At 38.6% G+C, this 15,044-nt stretch overlaps 1 protein-coding gene across 11 annotated transcripts in view; it reads left to right on the top strand.

Moving 5' to 3' along the window:
• Window positions 1–15,044, top strand: part of CSNK1G1 (casein kinase 1 gamma 1) — a 205,215-nt gene that overhangs the window by 47,494 nt on the left and 142,677 nt on the right. For 10 of the 11 annotated variants that reach the window (XM_058541808.1, XM_058541801.1, XM_058541807.1 and 7 more), the window contains exon 2: window positions 1,980–2,027. The exons of the other annotated variant lie outside the window; for it this stretch is intronic. In XM_058541808.1, the coding sequence (XP_058397791.1) occupies window positions 2,024–2,027 (4 nt within the window). In that variant the 5' untranslated portion in view covers window positions 1,980–2,023. The remainder of the gene's footprint in view (window positions 1–1,979; window positions 2,028–15,044) is intronic. 11 annotated transcript variants of the gene reach the window in all.

Raw genomic sequence — 15,044 nt, 5'->3', positions numbered from 1 at the left:
TTTGTTTCTTGATGCGTGCCTGTTTCTGTGGAGTTATCTGGAGAATCATAAACTGGTCTGCTTTGACCATCACTCAGTTTTGTTTTGTTTTTTTAAGCCTTTGTTTATTTATTTGTGAGGAAGATCAGCCCTGAGCTAACATCCATGCTAATCCTTCTCTTTTTGCTGAGGAAGACCGGCGCTGAGCTGACATCTATTGCCAGTCCTCTTCCTTTTTTCCCCCAAAGCCCCAGTAGATAGTTGTATGTCATAGCTGCACATCCTTCTAGTTGCTGTATGCGGGACGCGGCAAGACCGGCTCTGAGCTAACATCTATTGCCAGTCCTCCTCCTTTTTTTTCCCCAAAGCCCCAGTAGATAGTCGTATGTCATAGTTGCACATCCTTCTAGTTGCTGTATGTGGGATGTGGCCTCAGCATGGCCAGAGAAGCGGTGCGTCAGTGTGCGCCCGTGATCCAAACCCCGGGCCGCCAGCAGCAGAGTGCGCGCACTTAACTGCTAAGCCATGGGGCTGGCCCTTTTTAAGCCTTTAGACAAGTAGTAATTTCCTTTTATAATTTTAATTTATTCAAGAGAAAGATATTAGATTTTATGTCTGTAACATAAATACCAGACAAGCATGACAAATTAAGCTAACTTTGAAACAAACTTATAATAATTTAAAATCCAAACAAATATGCTTTCTTAAAGTAATCACCTCAAGAGGCCAGTTATTCTAAAAGTGCTATTCAAAACATTTTTGGAAAAAAATGATGGTATATATTTTTTTGAATATTCTCAGGGATGTCAGATTTTTATCCTTTGTGAGTAGATACATTTAGTAATACTTGAAAGGTATGTATAATTTGTCAAGAAAATCAAATGTAACTAATTTTATGAAGTAGCAAGAAGTCAGTCAGAATTTATCCAGCTTCACAGTAGATTTGAATGTTTGTTCAAAGTAATTAGTTCTGCATGAAAGAAGATATAAGTACAGGTTTATACCCATTAGCCTTCAACCTTAACACCACCTCTCCCCGCCCCCCCTCCAAAGAATAGAATATCATGAATTAACAACAACAAATAATACTACAGCAAAAGTAAGGAAGAAAACTCCATGAAAATAGGTAACAACCTTAATTTAATGCCACAAATTTCAAGGAATGTCTTCCAGGAACAATATACTTTGGATCAGATTGAAAAAAATTCAGTTGCAATTATCCTTTCCGAGAGGACCATACAGTATTGTCAGAACCACAGAAAGTTTGAAAACTCTTACTAATATGTCACAGAAAGAAGAACGTTAGATACATGATTCGATTGCGTCTTGAGGCCACAAGAGCAAAGTCGTAAAGGAACTATATAGGATTTATTTATATTATTTGTAGAAGTATCTATATAAATACATATTTTCCCTCCTCTCTGATAAAAGCTTTTAATATCACAATTGACTTACTTCTACATGAAGAAGTCTCTGCCAAATTTACTTGAAGAAGATTTAGAGGTGATGGCCAAAGGCAGGAGAAGCAGTCTCTCTAAGATCCTTTTCTCAGCTGTATAGCAGTTGCTTTAGGCCCTAGGTCCCTGCCCATCCTTGTCAGGTGGCAAAATGAATGAACCAGCTAGAGAAACTAAGTATTTACCAGGTAAACAAATTCGAGAAAAACTAATTGCACTAATTGTGGGCTAAAGATAGACCCAGTTTGGTATCTCCGAGTTCAAAAATTATTTTTAAAACAGAGATATGCTTTAAATAGATGAGTTGTATGGTATGTGAATTATATCTCAATAAAGCTATTAAAAAAAAAACACAAATGAGATCCCATAGAAAAACTTTGTCATAAAAAGGGGCATAGATACAGTATTCAAGCGATGAAGAGCATCAATGTGGGAAACAGAAGAAATTTTAAGTCACTCGAGGGAGGGAGAATTAGACTGGCTCCTAGCAAAATATTTGTGTACGTATTTAAAAGTCACCACACTTGTTTTTTATTGTTTCAGGAGGAAGTTGTGAGGCCACTGCACTTTTGCCTCAATGGGGCTGAATGGGTAAGTGAGTTTGGAGTCCTTTGGTTAAGTGTGGCAGATGGGAGAGAGCTCAGCTTTGGATTCCTGGTTGGGTTTGACCTTGTGACTTAATGAGTATAACCTCTCTGAGCTTCAATTTCCTTGTCTATGGCAAGGAATAATTGCCTTTTACCAAGGCGGGTAAGTCCAGGTTAACTTCACTAAATAGGTCACACAGCACCTAGAGTCAATTATTTTAAAAATGTAAAATGTCTTTTATAAACCTGGGTCCCTTAAGTATAAAAGTCACTCCCCTGCTTTAAATGCTTAAAGGGCTTCTCGTTGTGCTATCAGCGACCTATAAAATCCTGAATGATGGCCTCTGGCAACCTCTTCACCTTGCACACTGTGATCGCCAGCCTTGCTGATCTTTCACCAAGAGCCTTTCTTTACAGGCTGTTCCTTTGTCTGGAGGTTCTGTTCCTAGGTCTTGACAATGTTGGCTCCTTCTTGTCCTTGAGGACAGTGCTTAAATGTGGCTTCTAATAAAGGTCTTAATCTCTCTCCATCTAAGACTCTCCCTTTTGACTGCCCCATAATCTTTATTTCAGCAGGTGTTTGTTTTCTTTGTAGCATGGTCCAGATTTGTAGTTCTTTGTTTGTGGTGCCCCCTCTGCACTATAAGCACTCTGAGCACAGGAACTATATATATTTTGAGTTCACCATTATATCCTCAGTGACTATCCTAGTTTTAGACACGTAGGAGGCACTCACTAAGTGTTTGTTGATTGAATCGAGAACTCCCCTTTAAATAAATACAGGTGCTAGTATTTTTCCTTTTCGATACCTAGACATTAAGCAAATTCCTTTAGTAATTGCTGTAATTCTTTTTTTTTTTTTTTTGCTGGGAAAGATTTGCTCTGAGTTATCATCTGTTGGCAATCTTCCTCCCTTTTTTTTTTTCCCCTCCCCAAAGCCCCAGTACATAGTTGTATAATTTAGTCGTAAGTCCTTCTAGTTCTTCTGTGTGAGCTGCTGCCACAGCCTGACTACTGACAGATGGGTGGTGGGGTTCCGTGCCTGGGAACCAAACCCAGGCCGCTGAAGTAGAGCGTGCTGAATTTTAACCGCTAGGCCATCGGGGCTGGCTCTGTAATTCTTTAAGGTTCTTTTATGTAGACATAATATTTAAAAATGTGTGGTTTTTTTTTAAGACTTTAGTTTTTAGAGTGGTTTTAGATACACATCAAAATTAAGAGGAAGGTACAGAGATTTTCCATATACCCCCTCCACCCAGACACATGTAGCCTCCACCATTATCAACATCCTCCAGCAGAGTGGTACATTTGTTACGGTTGATGAACCTACATTGACACTTCGTAGTCACCCAGAGCCTATAGTTGACATTAGGGTTCACTCTTGGTGTTATATGTTCTGTGGGTTTGGACAAATGTATAGTGACATGTATCTACCATTATAGTATCATACAGAGTAGTTTCACTGCCCTAAAAATCCTGTGTGCTCCACCTTTTTAACCCGCCCCCCTCCTCCCCCTGGCAACCACTAATCTCTTGTCTCCATAGTTTTGCCTTTTCCAGAATGTCATATAGTTGGAATCATATAGTATGTAGTATTTTCACATTGGCTTCTGTCACTTAGTAATATGCATTCAAGTTTCCTTTATGTCTTTTCGTGGCTTGATAGTTCATTTCTTTTTAGTGTTGAATAATATTTCATTGTTTGGATATACCACAGCTTATTTATCCGTTAACCTACTAAAGGACATTAGAGCTCTTAGCATATTAATAATAGTTGTTTTAAATTCCTGGTCTGATAATTTCATCATCATTGCCATGTCTGGTTCTGATACTTGCTCTGTCTCTTCAAATTGTGTTTTTTGCCTTTTAGTATGCCTTGTGATTTTTTCTTGATGGCCAGACATGATGTACCCAGTAAAAGGAACTACTGTAAATAGGCCTTTAGTAATAAGGTGGTGAGGTGTGACGGGAGGGGAAGCATTCCATAGTCCTGTGATTAGATGTCAGTCTTTTAGTGAGCCTATGCCTCTGAACTGTGAGCTTCACAAGTGTTTCTCAGTTTTTTTTCCCCCCTTTAGGTGGGACAGGATGGCTAGAGTAGTTTGGAGTTGGGTATTTCCCTTCTATCATGTAGAAGGCTAAAGGGGGCTGGAGTTGAGTAGTTTCCTTTTCCCGGGTCAGTTAGGCTCTGAAAAATACCCAAGCAGGTTAAGCTCTGGGTAACTAGTTTCTCCAGAGGGCAGGCCTCCTTAAGAACAGAGTCCTCTGGCATATTTCAAAATGGTTCATTCTCCTCTCCCTCCTGCTGGAAGCACAAGGGAATTTTTTTCTTCAGTATTTACCGTGGGAACCTAGTTGAGCTCCTGGAGGTAAATCTCACAAAATTGTGGGGCCCCTCCTATGACAGGTCCCCCTGGAACATTTAACTCTTGAGTCGTCCACACTTAGCCTCCAGAAATTCGTCAGTTACAGATTGGGTTTTCCTACTGCAGCACTGGTTCCCACCAAGTGTTCTGAGCCTCTGCTCCAATAAGTTTTGACTCCCTGTTTTCACTTGTCTCTTTCCAATCTTGGGGGCAATAGTTTGCTCTATGTTCTCCCCTTTCTTGTGGATGCAAGAAGAGTTGATTCTTTAGTCTCTTAAGTTTTTCACTTGTTAGAGTGGTGATTTCCAAGCTTCTTACATGTGGAACTGGAAACTGGAAGTCCCTTGTATATCTTTTTCTTTTTTTTTTCCTCTTTCTTTCTTTCTTTTTTATTTACATCATTCTTTAAATCTTTTTTCCCTCCAGTAAAAGATGGTAAGTTTCAGGCATGTCCTTTTTCTTATAGGAGAAGGTAAATCAAATGGAGGGAAGTAAATTGGTGTCAAGGGTGAGAATAAAAATACAGATTTCTAGCCTTGGTCTTCTACCTCACCAACTGTGTACCTATGTTAAATAGAGTGTTTCTGCATGGCCTAGAAAAATACATAGGAGCTAAATATTGATTATGCCAGAGAAGCTCCCAGATGAGAATACTTAGAATGGGATTTTAAACAAGACCAGTGTCTTGGTCGTTAGTTTTTATCTTCTTTTTTTTTTTTTTTAAAGATTTTTATTTATTTATTTTTTTCCCCCCAAAGCCCCAGTAGATAGTTGCATGTCATAGTTGCACATCCTTCTAGTTGCTGTATGTGGGACACTGCCTCAGCATGGCCGGAGAAGCGGTGCGTCGGTGCGCGCCCAGGATCCGAACCCGGGCCGCCAGTAGCGGAGCGCGCGCACTTAACCACTAAGCCACGGAGCCGGCCCTAGTTTTTATCTTCTGATGCTCTATTATGCTATCTAAGATGAGTAAAATTTGGGTCATGCTTTTCTAATGACCGGTGCCTTTTCTACAATAATAATACATTGAAGATAATAAAGGCTGGGTATAATTGTCATTTACTTGGGATTATTATGTTTTTCCTTCTCTTCAGAATGATGGCAGGAATTCTGATCTCTTGGAGTTGGTTTTTTCAACCTTGTTAAATCTGTTCTTTGGTTGAAAACCAAGATTGAGAACTCTTTCATTCATTTACGTATTTTTTTGTTCATTAAGTATATGAGAACCTACTATGCTGGGCTCTATGAATAAAATGATGAATGATACCATTCACTAATACATAAGTGAACAAGCAATTACAGTGTGCTGTGATTAGTGCTATGGTGGGGTGCTAAATGTATGTAAGAGGGGCACATAACACAGAATTGAGGAATCAGGAAAAGTTTTCCAGAGAAAGAGACATTTAAGGTAAAAGCTAAAAAGGAGTATAAGTTAACCTAAAGAGCACAGATACAAGAGGGGTCCAGGCTGAGGGCCCTTTGGAGGAAATGAAGTTTGGTGTTCATTAATTTAACTGTAATGTAAGGGGAGGATTTAACTGAAATGAAGCTGGAGAGGTAAAGCAAGTGCCAGATCAGGAAGGACTTTAAGCCACTTAAAGGATTTTACCTTTTTTCTAAGAGCACTGGGAAGCCATTGAAGGCCTTTGAGTTGGAAGATGACATGATCAGACTTGCATTTTAGAAAGTTCCCTCTGGCTACAATGGTGCACAAATTGGAATGGAGAGGTAAGGGAGTTGAGAGGAGAAACCTGGAAGCAAGGAGATCAGTTAAGAGATTCTGTTCCATCCTGGTGGGAGAATGGTTTCTTTGCCAAGATGCTACTAATGAAGATGGAGAGAAGCTTATAGATTTGCATGTTATTTAAGAGCTAAAATTGAAGTTCCTTTTGTCCTGTTTAGGTTGCTGGGTAGATGGTTAGTGGTATTGTTCATTGAGATAAGAACCCAAGAGAAGAAAGTAGGTTAGAGGTTTTCTTGGGGAGGAGAGCGGTGGTGGGAGAAGTAGGAGACAAGAGAAGATGAGTTTAATTGGTACTGTTGAATTTGAGGTGTCTGAATTTTCCATATTTAAGTAGAAAAATTGAGTATGCCCCTGAATATATAGCTCTCAACCTCAGGAGAAAGGTGATAGCTGGAAATGTAAATTAGGATTCATCAGCATGTAAATGAACATATGTTAGGAGTGCTTAGAACAATGCAGTGCCTAGGAACAGTGTCTTTTACGTAACAGACACTTAATAAATATTTGTTGAATGAATGCATGACCAGAAGCGATGGAAGTTGTTTTGAGTGAGAAGAGAGACAGGCTTGGGCCAGTATTCAGAGGAAATGAAACAATTCAAGGACAGGCTGAGTAAGAAGGAGCAGCCAGAGAGAGAGGAGGAAAATCAGGAGACAGTGACAGCATGAACTCAGAGGAGAAAGAATATTTTAAGAAAGAACGAAAGGTCACCAGTATCAGGAGATCACGAAGATATGGACTGAAAAATGTTTCTCGGATTTAGCCTCAAGGATGTAAAGGTTTACCTGAGGAGGAGAACGATAGCACTGGTTTGGGGGGATGGGATTAAAAACCCTATTGCGGAGTGTTCAGGAATGAGGAAATAGAAACAGTGAGTGAGGACAACTCTTCAGCTTGGTTGTGAAGGGCCTGTGGGAGAGAGGATGGTAGGTGGACAGGAAATAATGAACAAGGGATGAATGTTGTGTCTTGGGTTTTAATGGGAAGGTTTTGTACATGTTTAAATGCTCATTGTAGGAAGTTAGAGAGGAAGAGGATAAAATTATAGGTGAGAGAGGTAATACAGTGAAGTTTGTAAGTGATTCGCCTTGGGCAGGAGGGCCACCTCTCCTATATGAGACAGGAAGAAAGTGAAGAAAAGACAGGTAGCGTTGCACGCGTGTTTTGCTGGTTGGTATTAGAGAATTGAGGGAATTTTTTTTTTTTTTTTTTTTTGTGAGGAAGATCACCCCTGAGCTAACGTCCATGCCAATCCTCCTCTTTTTGCTGAAGAAGACCGGCTCTGAGCTAACATCTATTGCCAATCCTCCTCCTTTTTTTCCCTTTTTCTCCCCAAAGCCCCAGTAGGTAGTTGTGTGTCATAGTTGCACATCCTTCTAGTTGCTGTATGTGGGATGCCGCCTCAGCATGGCCGGACAAGCGGTGCTTTGCTGCGTGACCCGGATCCAAACGTGGGCCGCCAGTAGCAGAGCACGCACACTTAACCACTAAGCCACGGGGCTGGCCCAAGGGAATTTTCATCTTATGGTTTTTTATTTCCTTTAACTGACAAAAATAAAAATTTGGTAACTAAAATAGTATAGGCTTATTTAAAATTATTTACAACGCAGAAGTGTAAAATAGAAATTTGAAGTTTCGTTCTTTGCCCTTTAATCCTGCTCCTCAGAGATTAACTAATGTTCAGTTTCTAATGTATCCTATTGAATTTCTTTTTAAGTATATGCAAACTATATCCACACAAGGGAGATTGCAAAAGGATTTTAAATATTAATTTTTTGTTTTTCGTGTTTTTTTAGTGGCATCATACTGTTCATATTACTGTGCAACAGGCATTTTTTTACCTAATAATATATTTGGCTCTCTTTCCAGAGCTAGCACATATAGATCTACCTTTTTTCTTTTCAGTAGCTATATACCATTCCATAGTATGGATATACTGTGATTTAACCATTCTCCTAGCCGTGGACATTTAAGTTGACTCTAGTTTCTTGCTATTAAAAATAATACTCAGTGGATGTCCTTATCAGTTTAGATCAAGATTTGATCTCAAGTTATCACATGAGGTTAATATCATGTATAGTTCAGATGTACTTTTCAGAAACATGTATACTGCCTTCAAATAAATCCAGTGTGGTTCATTTTTCCTCCAACGTTGAATCAACATTAGTTGAAGCACTGGATGAAGTTTTAGTGCCTTCTGGGGATATATTGTATGAGAAATGTGTCTCTTCAAACAATAAAACTACATTCCTTGTTGTGAGATTCACATACAGTGAGAGCCCATATGAATGTAGTATGAGGGAACAAGATTAATTTCTCTGATTTATTGCAATCTGAGCTAATCCTCTATCGAATGTGATGGTAGGTGAGATTGGGCCTCACTGTTTTACTTTTTTTTTTGGGAAGAGCAATAAAGTTTATGTGTATATGATATGACTCCCTTATATATTTTAGCATGCTTGTTATGAATTTCTGTAGTTATGTATGGATTGTTCAAAATGGGATTTAAGGGGCTGGCCCGGTGGTGCAGCAGTTAAGTGTGTGCACTCAGCTTCAGCAGCCCAAGGGTTCGCAGATTCTGATCCCGGGTGCACACCCACTCACCACTTGTCGAGCCATGCTGTGGCGGCGTCCCATATAAAGTGGAGGAAGATGGGCACAGATGTTAGCCCAGGGCCAGTCTTCCTTAGCGAAAAAGGGGAGAATTGGCATCGGATGTTAGCTCAGGGCTTATCTTCCTCACACACACACACACACAAAAAGACAAAATGGGATTTAAAAGTCAAAGGCATTGCAGCTAAATTTTATTTAAAATTTTAAATTGTGTAATTATTCTCCAATAATATTATGCCAGCCCATACTTCTTCCAGTAGTGGATGTGACTTCTATTTCCTTTGTAAAGTGGATCATCTGCTAAGGATAAGGAGACAGGTAGCAGAAGGACTGTGTAGCATGGTTCAAGGTTCCAGTGAATTAGGAAATTACATATTTATAATGGTATTCGTTGTGACATTTTTCTCTACCGGTGCTCAGTAGAGCCCAGGTGTGGATAAAGAGAAACCAGTAGTTAGATTCACACAGGATAGGGGCTTTGGCATAATAGTGATTGAACTGGTAATTATGGAATCTAAGCAGGTTGGAGAAGAAAGTGAAGACTGAAAGGGGCTGCTAGAATGTTGAGGACCCTCAGAGGTTGATGAAATCACAGGACAAGTATAATGGAAGTAAATGAGTAAGAAAACTGGAAGGCAAATAAAATTAAAGTGTCACTGTGTTTTACTTCAGCCTCTACTTATTTTTACTTGGAGAATGGACAGCTCTTCTAAAAATATCTAGCAACAAACTGTTTTGCTACAATATGCAAACATATTAAAAATATATGTAACAAATTGGGGCCAGCCCGGTGGCGCAAGCGGTTAAGTGCGCGCGCTCCGCTGCGGCGGCCCGGGGTTCGCTGGTTCGGATCCCGGGCGCGCACCGACGCACTGCTTGGTAAGCCATGCTGTGGCGGCGTCCCATATAAAGTGGAGGAAGATAGGCACAGATGTTAGCCCAGGGCCGTCTTCCTCAGCAAAAAAAAGAGGAGAATTGGCGGATGTTAGCTCAGGGCTGATCTCCTCACAAAAAAAAAAAAAAAAAAAAAAAAAAATATATGTAACAAACTAATTTATGAGAATCAGATTAGTTCTTTTTACTGAAAAAGTAAGAAAGCGGAAGATGTAAAACCAAAGACATTCATTTCATTTTATTTTTTCAGTTATAGGATCCAGTGATTGCTACAGAGGTATAATAAGAAACAGCATTAAAAAAATAAGTATTACAGATTAAGTAGACATTGTTTTCTGTGCCTTTTTGGAAAGTACAGTGCAAAGAACATTGTTTCCTCAACCATTTGAGAGTAAATTGCTGACAAGATTCCCCATAAGTGTTTTAGTGTTTATTCCATATATTTTCAAGTGTATCTAATCTTCAGACTCTATTTAGTTTTGCCAATTGTCCCAACAACATGCTGAGTATTTTAGGAAGAGATACTTTAATTAAATATCCTATTTCTAATCAGACTTTTAATTTACTCAGTTATATCCTTATGAATTCCTGCTTTACTCTTTTATTCAGTGGATTTTAATATTTTACTGTCATTTATTTTGATGTTCAGATTTGGCCAGTAGGAACCCCTACAAATTAGCTCCTATGTTCTTTTGACATGTTCCCATCGTTTATTGATCACTTCCTTACTTTCACGTTTTAGGCTCATCTTGTACTCTGTTGCCTCAGCTCTGGAATCAACCATTTCTCCAAGGAACCCTTGTTCCTTTTACTTGAGAATGGTTTTTAAAACCAAGATCTGGGTGCCAGATATGCTCAATGCTGTTGGATGTTGTTCCTCTCAAGCCCTGTTAGTAGATAGAGCTAGTAATTATTTTATTGCTATATTTATCTGTCATGCACCACATAACGATGTTTTGGTCAACAACGGACTGCACATATGATAGTGGTCCCATAAGCTTAGTACCATATTGCCTAGGTGTGTAGTAGGTTATACCATCTAGGTTTGTGGAAGTACATTCTATGATGTTTGCACAATGGTGTAATCATGTAATGATGCATTTCTCAGAACGTATCCCCATCGTTAAGCAACACATGATTGTGTGTATGTATGTATGTTTGTATGTATGTTTTTGTAAGATTGTGGGTTTACACTGATACTTAGAATGCTAGGCCAACACTACACAGTTCATTCCAATTTTTTCCCTTTCCATTTTTGGAACTCTTTTCTCTTATGGTGAAAAACCTGACCATTATTGTCCTCAATATATTTACTTATTTGTTCAGTCTGCCTGTATATAACTGATCTCCCATTGCCACCTCCACCCACTTCTCACTCCGCTTGGGTTCTGACACTCATGCCAGACTACCTCTTCCACATGGATACCATCTTCACCCTGCCTGTGCTCTCAACAGACCATGCTGGGTTATACTTTCCATGCTTGGCCTGTGACCTCCATGCTGGGCTCCTCCCCCTGTCAAGATCTGATACTCTGCACTGGACCCCCCATTCCTTCCCTACTCCCTGGATCTATGCATTTTTGATTTTGAGGTACATGTAATGAAATACACAGATCTTAAATGTTCACCTTAATGAATTTTGATAGATATATATATATATGCCTGTGGATATTCATCAGCCAAGAAAGTTCCCTGGTGTCCCCTTCCATTTAATCTCCACTTTTCTGTAGTCAAACACTCTGGTTTCTCTCACCGTGAATTAATTTTGCCTGGTCTTGAGCTTTATATAATTGGAATAATATACATGTCTTAATGATTGTAGCTTTAAAGTGTGTCCTGAAATTAGGTGTGTTCTCCAACTTTAAAAAAAAATTTTTTTATTGTGGTAAAAAAACACATAATATAAAATTTACCCTCTTACTCATATTTAAGTGTACAGTTCAGTAGTGTTAACTATAGCCACATTGTTGTGGAACAGATCTGAATTTTTCATCTTGCAAAACTGAAACTCTATATCCATCGAACAACAGCTCCCTATTTCCCCTCTCCCCAGCCCCTGGAACCACCATTCTGCTTTCTGTTTCCATGATTTTGACGACTCTAGATATCTCAATATAAGTGGAATCATACAGTATTTGTCCTCATGTGTGTGTGTGTTTAAAAGATTAATTTGGCTATTCCAAGTTCTTTGCTTTTCCATATGCACTTTTTAATGAGCTTGTTAATTTCTGTAAAAATCCTATAGTGATTTTGATATAGATTGCATTAACTCTGTCAATCTGGGGAGAATTGACATTACAACTGTATTGAGTCTTCCAGTCCATTAAAACAGTATATCTCTCCATTTATTTAGATCATCTTTAATTTCTCTAAGCAGTGTATTGTAGTTTTTTCTTTTAATATTTTTATTGATGTTTTAATCGTTTTTAACATTGTGAAATTTTGGGTTGTACATTTTTGTTTGTCTATCACCGTATATATGTCTCCCTTCCCCTCTTGTGCCCTCCCCCCACCCCCATTGCCCTTGGTAACCACAATACCGTTTTCTCTGTCCATATGTTGGTTTATATTCCACATATGAGTGAGATCATACAGTGTTTGTCTTTCTCTTTCTGGCTTACTTCAATTAACATAATATCCTCCAGGCCCATCCATGTTGTTGCAAATGGGACGATTTTGTCTTTTGTTATGGCTGAGTAGTATTCCATTGTATATATATACCACATTTTCTTGATCCAGTCTTCAGTTGAGGGACACTTGGGTTGCTTCCATGTCTTGGCTATAGTGAATAATGCTGCAGTGAACACAGGGCTGCATAAGCCTCTTTGGATTGTTGATTTCAGGTTCGTTGATTTCAGGTTCGTTGGATAGATTCCCAGTAGTGGGATAGCTGGATCATAGGGCATCTCTATTTTTAATTCTTTGAGGAATCTCCATACCGTTTTCCATAGAGGCTGCACCAGTTTGCATTCCCACCAGCTGTGTATGAGGGTTCCTGTTTCTCCACATCCTCTCCAACATTTGTTGTTTTTTGTCTTGGTGATTATAGCCATTCTAACGGGCATGAGGTGATATCTTAGTGTGGTTTTGATTTGCATTTCCCTGATGATTAGTGATGTTGAACATCTTTTCATGTGCCTAATGGCCATCTGTATATCTTCTTTGGAGAAGCGTCTGTTCATTTCCTCTGCCCATTTTTTGATCAGGTTGTTTGTTTTTTTGTTGTTCAGTTGTGTGAGTTCTTTATATATTATGGAGATCAACCCCTTGTCAGGTATATGTTTTGCAAATATTCTCTTCCAGCTGGTGGGTTGTCTGTTCATCTTGATTCTGGTTTCGTTTGTCTTGTAGAAGGTCTTTAATCTGATAAAGTCCCTCTTGTTTATTTTTTCTTTAGTTTCCCTAGTCTGGGTAGGCATGTCATCCTAAAAGATTCCTTTATGACTAATGTCAAATAGTGTGTTGCCTATATTTTATTCTATGAGTTTTATAGTTTCAGGGCTCACCTTCAGGTCTTTGATCCATTTTGAGTTAATTTTTGTGAATGGCGATAGCAGATGTTCCACTTTCATTCTTTTGCATGTGGCTGTCCAGTTTTCCCAACACCGTTTATTGAAGAGACTTTCCTTTCTCCATTGTATGTTCTTAGCTCCTTTGTCGAAAATTAGCTGTCCGTATATGTGTGGTTTTATTTCTGGGCTTTCAATTCTGTTCCATTGATCTGTGTGTCTGTTTTTGTACCAGTACCGTGCTGTTTTGATTACTATTGCTTTGTAGTATGTTTTGAAGTCAGGGATTGTGATGCCTCCTGCTTTGTTCTTTTTTCTTAGGATTGCTTTAGCTATTCAGGGTCTATTGTTGCCCCATGTGAATTTTAGTATTCTTTTTCCTATTTCCGTGAAGAATGTCATTGGGATTCTGATCGGGATTGCATTGAATCTGTAGATTGCTTTAGGTAATATAGACGTTTTAACTATGTTTATTCTTCCAATCCATGTGCATGGGATGTCTTTCCATTTCTTTATGTCATCATCGATTTCTTTCAATAATGTCTTGTAGTTTTCATTGTATAGGTCTTTCACCTCCTTGGTAAGATTTATTCCTAGATATTTTATTCTTTTTGATGCGATTTTAAATGGTATTATCTTTTTGAGCTCTCTTTCTGTTAGTTCATTATTAGCATACAGAAATGCAACTGATTTTTGTAGATTGATGTTGTACCCTGCGACTTTGCTGTAGTTGTTGATTATTTCTAATAGTTTTCCAATGGATTCTTTAGGGTTTTCTACATATAAAATCATGTCATCTGCAAATAGTGACGGTTTCACTTCTTTGTTACCTATTTGGATTCCTTTTATTCCTTTTTCTTGCCTAATTGCTCTGGCCAAAACCTCCAGTACTATGTTGAACAGGAGTGGTGAGAGTGGGCAGCCCTGCCTCGTTCCTGTTCTCAGAGGAATGGCTTTCAGTCTTTCCCCGTTGAGTATGATGTTGGCTGTGGGTTTGTCATAAATAGCCTTTATTATGTTGAGGTACTTTCCTTCTATTCCCATTTTGTTGAGAGTTTTTATCATAAATGGATGTTGTATCTTGTCAAATGCCTTCTCTGCGTCTATTGAGATGACCATGTGGTTTTTATTCTTTGGTTTGTTGATGTGGTGTGTCACGTTGATTGATTTGCAGATGTTGAACCATCCCTGTGTTCCTAGTATAAATCCCACTTGATCATGGTATATGATCTTTTTAATGTATTGCTGTATTCGGTTTGCCAATATTTTGTTGAGGATTTTTGCATCTATGTTCATCAGCGATGTTGGCCTATAATTTTCCTTCTTTGTATTGGCTTTGTCTGGCTTTGGTATCAGGGTGATGTTGGCCTCATAGAATGATTTAGGAAGTGTTCCATCTTCCTCTATTTTTTGGAATAGTTTGAGAAGGATGAGTATTAAATCTTCTTTGAATGTTTGGTAAAATTCACTGGAGAAACCATCTGGTCCTGGACTTTTATTTTTTGCGTGGTGTTTGATTGCTGTTTCAGTCTCTTTACTTGTGATTGGTCTATTCAGAGTCTCCATTTCTTCTTGGTTCAGTTTTGGGAGGTTGTATGAGTCTAAGAATTTATCCATTTCTTCTAGATTGTCCAATTTGTTGGCATATAATTTCTCATAGTATTCTCTTATAATTCTCTGTATTTCCATGGTATCTGTTGTAATTTCTCCTCTTTCATTTCTAATTTTATTTACTTGAGCCTTTGATCTTTTTTTCATAGTAAGCCTGGCTAAGGGTTTGTCGATTTTGTTTATCTTCTCAAAGAACCAACTCTTTGTTTCATTAATCCTTTCTACTGTTTTTTTTGGTCTCAATTTCATTTATTTCTGCTCTGATTTTTATTATTTCTATCCTT

This window comes from Diceros bicornis, chromosome 5 (assembly GCF_020826845.1).
Source record: "Diceros bicornis minor isolate mBicDic1 chromosome 5, mDicBic1.mat.cur, whole genome shotgun sequence".
NCBI lineage: Eukaryota > Metazoa > Chordata > Mammalia > Perissodactyla > Rhinocerotidae > Diceros > Diceros bicornis.
This window is presented reverse-complemented; position numbering and strand designations above follow the sequence as displayed.